The sequence below is a fragment of the Oryzias melastigma genome, linkage group LG18 (genome assembly GCF_002922805.2).
Source record: "Oryzias melastigma strain HK-1 linkage group LG18, ASM292280v2, whole genome shotgun sequence".
Classification (NCBI taxonomy): Eukaryota; Metazoa; Chordata; class Actinopteri; order Beloniformes; family Adrianichthyidae; genus Oryzias; species Oryzias melastigma.
The window spans coordinates 4,597,509-4,606,352 of record NC_050529.1 but is presented as its reverse complement, the minus strand read 5'-3'; the positions used below and the strand labels follow the sequence as shown (position 1 = coordinate 4,606,352).

Sequence of the window (8,844 nt, the reverse complement as noted above, 5' to 3'; positions counted from 1 at the left end):
GGACAGGGCCGTAGAAGGTCCTCAACCCCTCAGCAGGACCCATACCTGCTCCTTTGTGCAAGGCGGAACAGGCTGAACACTGCTCGTGATTGTTTATAAAAGGTGTTGAATCAAGTTGTTTTAATACTTGTTTGATTATTTTGAAACGTACACATAAAAAAGGGACAAAAATAAAAAGCTGAATTGTTTTGGGACCTGCAGTACTACAGTTCAAACACTTGATGGTAGCAACAGAAAAGATAAAAACAGGAAGAAGGAAAGAACACTTAAGTGTTTTGGACGAATAAAAAGAACACTGTAAAAACTTTAGGACTAATTTAGTTTTAGGTATAAAAGCCTCCAGGTTGCAAACTTGTTGAAAACAACTCCCCCCTCCCTCCTGGCTGATACAAAGGTCGTCGTGGTTGCAGTCTCCGCCCCTTCCACTGATCTGACACACATGGGATGGGTCTTGTGACTGAGCAGGAGCAGACGGAGCTTCTGAAGTTGAACTGAAGTTTGTTTTTCTTTTTTGTGACACGTCAGTTTCTGATTTCCAGGAAACGAAACTCCAGTAGTCCTGGTGAAGACGAGAAACGGCGCAGAAAGCAGACACGATGGCCTCGGTAAAATTCTCCTGTTCCATCTGTCTGGATCTACTGAAGGATCCGGTGACCGTTCCCTGTGGACACAGCTACTGCATGAGCTGCATCAAGATCTACTGGGACGGAGAAGATCAGAGGGGAACCCACAGCTGTCCTCAGTGTAGGAGGACCTTCAGCCCCCGGCCGGTTCTGGAGAAAAACATCATGTTAGCAGAGTTGGTGGAGGAGCTGAAGAAGACTGAACTCAGATCTACTCCAGCTGATCTCAGCCACCCTGGACCTGAAGGTGTGTTCTGTGACGTCTGCTCTGAGATGAAGATGAAAGCCGTTAAATCCTGTCTGGACTGTCTGGCGTCTTACTGTGAGGAACATCTCCGACCTCACTCTGATGTTCCAGCTCTACGGAAACACAAGCTGGTCGGACCGTCCGGGAATCTACATCAGAACGTCTGCTCTCTTCACGACGAGGTGATGAAGATCTTCTGTCGCACTGATCAGAGGTGTATCTGTTATCTCTGTCTGATGGATGAACACAAAAACCACGAGACGGTCTCAGCAGCAGCTGAATTCACAGAGAAGCAGAAGAAGCTCGAGGAGACTCGACAACAAGTCCAGCAGAGGATCGAGTCCAGAGAGAAAGACATGAAGGAGCTGCAGCAGGAGGTGGAGAACATCAACACTTCTGCTGACAAAGCAGTGGAGGACAGCGAGGAGATCTTCAACCAGATGATCATTCTCATCCAGAAAAGAAGCTCTGAGGTGAAGCAGAAGATCAGATCCCAGCAGGAGGCCGAAGTGAGTCGAGTCCTGGATCTCCAGGAGGAGCTGGAGCAGGAGATCAGTGATCTGAAAAGCAAAGACAGAGAGATGGAGACACTCTCAAACACAGAGGACCACAGCCAGTTCCTGCACAGATACTCCTCACTGTCAGCTCTCAGTCAGTCCACACACTCGTCCGGCCTCCCGGTTTGTCCTCTGAGGTTCTTTGAGGAGGTGACAAAAGCTGCGGCAGACACCAAAGACAAACTACAGGAGCTCCTGAGGGACAAAGAGGAAAACATCTCCATGACAGAGGCTAAACCGGACGTGTTACCCCCAAAACCAGAACCAATGAACCAAGTCCAAGATTCAGCCTCGTCATCAATGCACGAGGAGACCAGAGAGAACTTCCTGCAATATACACGTAAAATCACGCTGGACCTGAACACGGCACATGAGCTGCTGGAAATTTCGGAGGGGAACCGGACAGTAACAATGATGAGAGAAAGTGGGTACTATCTTTATCATCCAGACCGATTCGACAGACGATGGCAGGTCCTGAGCAAACAGAGTCTGACCGGACGCTGTTACTGGGAGGTGGAGTGGAGTGGAGCAGGAGTTCAAATCGCAGTGACCTACAAGAGCATCTGCAGAGATGGGGATTATGACGACAGTTCATTTGGATTAAACGAGAAGTCATGGGCTTTACACTGTAGGAGAAACAGTTATACATTCTATCACGACAGTATAGATACTCCTGTCTCAGGTCCTGACTCCTCCACTATAGGGGTGTACCTGGACCACGGAGCAGGTGTTCTGGCCTTCTACAGCGTCTCTGAAACCATGACTCTACTCCACAGAGTCCAGACAAGGTTCCGCAAACCGCTCCATGTCGGAATTTGGCTCTCGCGCTCAACTGGAACCACAGTAGAGATTCTGAAACTTAAGGGACCTAAGAGACGTGGTGCGACAGCATTTTAGAGCGTAGTCCTTTAGGAGAGTCCTCCACAATAATTCATCCCATCAAAATGTATCAAGAACTCAGAAGGTGGAACGACAAATCAAAAATTTATGGATTTTGTAGAAATCCAAAAGGGCACAAACCTGCTTATAACGTCGTCACTTACCAAACATATACATACTAAATCAATTATTAGTAACTTAATCTTGTTGTTTTTCATGTTTTTCACAAGAGAGGGACTATTTTATACACGTTGTCATGGTAACCGCTACAGCTCACTCACAGACTTGGTGTATGAAGACCATTGACTGAATACCAGGGCTGGATCAAGTGAGTGTGATGTCATCCACTGATGATGGATTATTTCCGGCTCCAACAAAATGAAGTCAATTCAGCCCCCCCCCCCCCGGCTCAATACCAATGCCGCAATGTTAGAGCCAGATGGCGCCATCAAGCAGTGACTGGTCCGAGTCATCGTCTCTATGGTAACCACTCTGGCCAATCAGGAGTGAGCTTGCTGGAAGGCCGCACCTCTAGCACTTGAAACTGAGGTTTATGAAATTTTTTAAATGTTGGATGTGGGGGCGAGAAGGCTCCGCTTACTTTTATTGAGGCATCTGATTGGCCAGTTTATAACTTGAAGTAAATATTCATGAAAAAAATGAGGATTATCAAGAATTCTTAGAAATAGAATGACTGACTATTTCCTGTTTATTTCACTTAATCTTTGGATTGCAAGGGGGGAGGGGTCAATCAGTCCAGTTCTCATATACAGACAATGTTCAGCAGAGGGAAGTGGTATATATGCAAGATGTCAAGTGAAGGAACTTCTTTTATTTCATCGTCAAGTTTTAATGAACACTCTGCAACCAATCAGAATGGAGTATTCACCTGGACCATGGTGTCATGTTGAAGAAATGGAAACATTTTCACCGGTGCTGTTTGCATTTAATAATAATCAGAAAATGTTTAATTTGGAAACATTTTGGTTATAAATGAGATAAAAACAAAATAATTCATGCACATATAAATGTATATATCGATGCTTTATTGTGTCATTACTAATAGCATCATCATGTTGAATATCTTAAATATGTTAAGACCAGTACAAATGTATATCTTATGATCTATTTGTTGTTACCAATAATAAAGAGAATCATAAAGTGAATCTTTTGTGAGTGTTGATGCTGGAGATCCAGAGCTATAATGAACAACTGAAGGGAATTTGATTTAATAGAGTTGCTAAAATGACCAAGTTGGTTTCGTAAAGATAATTTGGAAAAATGTCAACAAAAAAATATATATATATTAAAGAGTGGATGGAAAATGGGGTAAAGCTGCCAGGTTATTGAAAGTATAAAATTGGTTCTTCAGATGATGCTGTGATCCAGGAGATTAGTTGCAAGTTAATTATCATATTTTAAACCAAAACAAATAAAAACAAACGCTTTCAGCTAATGCTGACATGTAAGCTAACACAAAATGGTTCTTGTCGGAGTATAAAGCAGATGGGATGAGGGTCACCATAGTCAACTCTGAAGCCACATAGTTCTCGACTTGAGAAAAGTGATTTTGACCTCTCCAGGTGTGTGGAGAGCTTCAGTTCAACTCTGAAGATTTACAGAAGCTCCGTCTGCTCCTGCTCAGTCACTAGACCCATCCCATGTATGACAGATCAGTGGAAGGGGCGGAGACTGAAACCACGACGACCTTTGTATCAACCAGAAAGGAGTGGTGGAAAGTTGTTTTCAAGAAGTTAACAATCTGGAGGCTTTTATAAACACTTGTGAGTGAATTTGTTTTATTTTTGTTTTAAAAAGCTAGATTTGTCCTAAAGTTTCTTCAGTGAGTTCTTTTTGTTTGTCCCAAATACTATAATATCAATCAGTGATCCTTCTTCCTGTTTTTATCTTTTCTGTTGCTACCATCAAGTGTTTGAACTGTAGTACTGCAGGTCCCAAAACAATTCAGCCTTTTATTTTTGTCCCTTTTTATATGAAAATGATCATGTAATAATCAAACAAGCATTAAAATAACTTTATTCAACACCTTTTATTAAAATAAAGACACAATTGCACAAAAACCTAAGACACCTAAGACGCCGCCGGTGACGCCTAAACACAAAATCTTTAGCATATTTTAAATTTTAAACCGTCAACAAGATCAACGTAATTCCAGCTGATTCTGCTGGAATTACGTTGATCGAATTAGCAATTAAAAAACTAAAAAAGTTGCATTACCAGCAATAATGCTAGTGTGAATGTGTTTTTGATGAATGTGGTCACTGAACATGCTAAAGCTGCTACAAATGCAGAAGCAATTTTTCTTAATTTGCTGAATTTGCTGAAGGTTTTAATACCAAATTCGCATAATTTGCTGAAAGTGCACAGCATTTTTTTGAATAATTAGCAAAAATTGCATAAAATCTTAAATATTGCAAAAATGTCAAATGCTAAGTGTTCAAGCATTAAATGTCCTGAACATGCTGAACGTGTTGATACCAATATTGCATGGTTGCATAAGGTTTTTAAAGGGTTTGAAAAACTTCCTATTCATTTTCAATGAGAAGAGAAAATTTGCATTAATTGCATGAAATATTAAAAACCGTAAAATGTACAAATATGAAAAGTATTAGCATGAATCTCTTCAATGTGCTGAACCTTTTGATATCATAATTGCATAACTTTCAAAAGTTCACAAAATCTTGTAAGGATTTGAAATATTTCCCATAGACTTAGAATACAGCTAAAATTTGCATAATATCTCAAAAACCATAAAATTTGCAAAAGTACAAGCACCCTTCTCCTGAACATGCTGAACGATTTGATACCAATAATCCATAAGTGTCAAAAATGCATAAAGATGTAAAGGATTTGAAAAAAATCCATCCATTTTTAAATAAGGCTTGTAAGTACATTGTATAAAATCTTAAAAACCATAAAATGTACGAAACCAAAAAGTACAAGCATAAATGTTCGGAGTGTGCTGAACGTTTTGATACCAATATTGCACAAGTGTCATAACTGCATAAAGTTTTTCAAGGTTTGAAAAAAAATCCTGTTTGATTTTTAAATGAGGCTTATAAATTTGCATAAATTGTGTAAAATCTTTAAAAAACGTGAAATGTTCAAATATTAAAAGTACAAGCATTAATTTCTGGAACGTGCTGAAAGTTTTGAAACCAATATTGCACAGAATTTTTGTAAAGATTTGATACATTTCTTAAGACTTAGAATAGGGCTAAAATTAGCATAAATTGCATAATATCTTAAAAACCATAAAATTAGCAAAAACCAAAGTACAAGCACCTTTTAATGAACCGTCTTATACTGATATTGCAGACATTTCTGAACATGTGTTTGAGATTTAGGGTCCAAAAAACATGCGGAACATGAAATAAACAATAATAATAAAGAGAAACAGGATTAGTATTATCAGAAGACTTGCCTCCTTTGACGAGGGGGCTAAACTCTTGAAAGAGCTGTCCTTTCTTTACTCATCATCTCAAGCAGCTGGCCAAAGAACATGGAGTTCCTTTTTGTGGCACTGGAATTGTATCATCACTTTTGCAGAAGATGTGATTCTATTGTCCTGGTAGTGGTTTGCTGCAAGGAATTCAAGCCTTTCAACCAAACTGGTAACTTTTCCTGGAGTAACATCTGGACAATCAAATGTTGTTGTGTTCTGAATGATCCCAGCTTTCTGTGCATGGGTCCTGTTTGTTCAGACAAACTTTTCAAAGTAAATGTAGCTGTTGAAGATGATTTAAAGTGCTCAGAAAGATTCACAGCCTCCATTATTGATCAAACACAAGGAAAACAGACGTCAATAGAACAAGTCCAAATGTCCCCAAAAGGTATCTGGTATCTATGCAGTCAAGAAATGATACAAACATGAGTTCTGAGCAAAAAATAAAACTAAGACATATTTGATCAAGTCCTAGTCTATTTCAGTTTGATGAAGGTTGCAGTAGGGAGGCAGTACAGGTGGCTGTTTTCACAAAACAGGAGTCCGGCGTGCAGCGGCTGAGTGAAGGTGGTCTGGACTCTGTGGATCAGAGTCATGGTTTCAGAGACGCTGTAGAAGGCCAGGACGCCTGCTCCATGGTCCAGGTACACCCCCACCCTTAAGGAATCGGGACCCGACAGACGGGTTTGAATATTGTTGTGAGAAAAAGTGTACCTGCCGCAGTAGTGACAGTGTAGAGACCACGACTTGTCATTGAACCCAAACGCAGATTCTGTTGAGTCTCCTCTGCTGATGTTCTTGTACGCGACTGCAACACAAAGCTCTCCTTCATTCCACTCCACCTCCCAGTAACAGCGTCCGGTCAGACTGTCTGTGCTCAGAACCTGAGGCCAGAAAGTAAATCTGTCTGGATGATCAGGATAAGACTCATCATTGTTCGTTCCTGATGCACTTCTGTTCTCCTCAGCTAGAACCAGACGTTTGTGGGCCGTATTCGGGTCCAGTGTGAGTTCTCTTGAATGTTTCAAGAAGTCCTCCCTGCTCTTTGGTTCTGGTTCTGGTTTTGGTGGTAACACGCCCATTTTAGCCTCAGTCAGGGGGATGTTTACCTGTTTGCCACTGAGGAGCTCCTGTAGCTTGTCTCTGGTGGCTGCCACCCCTTTTTTCACCTCCTCAAAGTACTTCTGAGGACGAAGGTGGAGGCCGGATGAGTGTGTGGACTGACTGAGAGCTGACAGTGAGGAGTATCTGTGCAGGAACTGGATGTGGTCCTCTGTGTGTGAGAGTGTCTCCATCTCTTCATCTTTGCTCTTCAGATCTCTGATCTCCTGCTCCAGTTTTCTTTGAAGACCCAAAACTCGACTCACTTCAACTTCCTGCTGGGATCTGATCTTCTGCTTCACCTCAGAGCTTCTTTTGTGGATGAGACGGATCATCTGGTTGAAGATCTCCTCGCTGTCCTCCACTGCTTTGTCAGCAGAAACCTTAATGTTCTCCACCTCCTGCTGGAACAGCCTCATGTCTTTCTCTCTGTATGTGATCTTCTTCTGGATTTCTCTTCGAATCCTCATCAGGTCTTGTTGCTTCTCATTTCTTTCCGTCACAATTGAAACTGTGTTGTGTCCTTTGTGTCCGTCCATCAGACAGAGATAACAGATGTTTATCTGATCAGTGCGGCAGAAGATCTTCATCATCTGGTTGTGACGGGAGCAGACATTCTCTTTTAGGCTTTTGGAAGCTTCAACAAGTTCATGGTTTTCTGAAGATTCGTAGTGAGATTGGAGATGTTCCTCACAGTAAGAAGCCAGACAGTCCAGACAGGACTTGACGGCTTTCAACTTCCTCCCAGAGCAGACGTCACAGGACACATCTTCAGGTCCAGCGTAGCAGAGAGTTGATCTCCTGTTGGTCTTCTTCAGCTCCTCCACCAACTCTGCCAACATGGTGTTTTTCACCAGAACCGGCCGGGGACTGAAGGTCCTCCTACACTGAGGACAGCTGTAGATCTTTCTCTGAGCTTCTCCATTCCAGTGGATCTTGATACAGTCCATGCAGTAATTGTGTCCGCAGGGAATGGTGACCGGTTCCTTCAGTAGATCCAGGCAGATGGAGCAGGCAAACTTGAGCGGATCCATCATACTTCCCCCCTGTGCCATTTTTCTTCTGGACTCAGCAGCGTCGATGTGTTCTGCTCCGGCTGATCAGGTGACTGCAAGTCACACCTGTTTTCTTCAGGTACGTACCTGGGGGGAGGAACCAGGAAACTACAGTGAAAGTTGGACTTTGAGCTGGAGAGGAGGCGGTTTACCTGTTAATCGACTACAAGAACAGCCAGCTTTGGAATAATTCATAAATCATTCATGGTTGCTGCTTCACAAAAACAAAACTTTTTAGGATCGAATCTTATGGTCCAAAAAACTGCTTTAACACCGAACGTTTGACATCATTAGTGAATAATGTAGAATTTGATGTGAAATAGCAGCTTCTGGGTCAGTAGCAGACTGTTGGGATGTCTGTTAATGTTCAAACAGATTCCTGTGAGCAGATTTTCCATTTTATCGAGAACAGACTCCACCTTGCACACACCTGTTGACCTCCTTCCAGCAAACTGTTCTGTGTTTCGCTTTGGTTTTTCTTGTTGTTCGTATCATAAAGCGCGTGGGAGTTCTTTTAACCAATGAGAGAGCGAGGTAAAATTCTAATTTTTTATGCTATGTTTGAAGCCCAAATGCAATAGAGACAAGAAATGCAATAACTAAATACAGTATTCCCTCACTATTTTAGAAATATACTACAAGTCTAAATGTATTTGCCTATATTTTTTACTGTCCATAACAGCATTGAAAGTGGAGTAGATACTGTATATTATTGGGAAATCTCCAGTATATATAAAAAAAATATTTTATATAAACTTTTAAACTAAAACTAAAATAAAACCTCAAAAGCTATAGTAGATATACTTCAAAGTGTACTTTCATAAAATTAGAGTAAACTTAGACTTTATTGCTAGTAAGCTAATACTATACTAGAAAAGTTACTTTAAGTATACCTCTATGTGGGCCGATACTTTTT

General features: G+C 41.3%; 3 protein-coding genes across 3 annotated transcripts in view; 2 read left to right on the top strand and 1 right to left on the bottom strand.

Moving 5' to 3' along the window:
- The window catches only part of LOC112138454 (uromodulin), a 368,601-nt gene that overhangs the window by 163,393 nt on the left and 196,364 nt on the right, over nucleotides 1-8,844 (top strand). The window lies entirely within an intron of this gene.
- On the top strand, nucleotides 730-3,472 carry LOC112156002 (tripartite motif-containing protein 16; the record flags this gene model as incomplete). Its single annotated transcript, XM_024288111.2, is given in 1 exon segment — nucleotides 730-3,472. A coding segment is annotated over 1 exon segment (1,595 nt), but the record flags the coding sequence as incomplete, so codon positions are not given.
- On the bottom strand, nucleotides 4,327-7,988 carry LOC112156003 (tripartite motif-containing protein 16). The gene has a single exon (XM_024288112.2). It carries the CDS (start codon nucleotides 7,926-7,928, stop codon nucleotides 6,249-6,251), a length of 1,680 nt encoding a protein of 559 aa, XP_024143880.2. The 5' UTR covers nucleotides 7,929-7,988; the 3' UTR covers nucleotides 4,327-6,248.

What these genes read in the sequence shown, in the direction of transcription:
- LOC112156003 (XM_024288112.2), bottom strand. Translation starts at nt 7,928, where the DNA reads ATGGCACAGGGGGGAAGTATGATGGATCCGCTCAAGTTTGCCTGCTCC.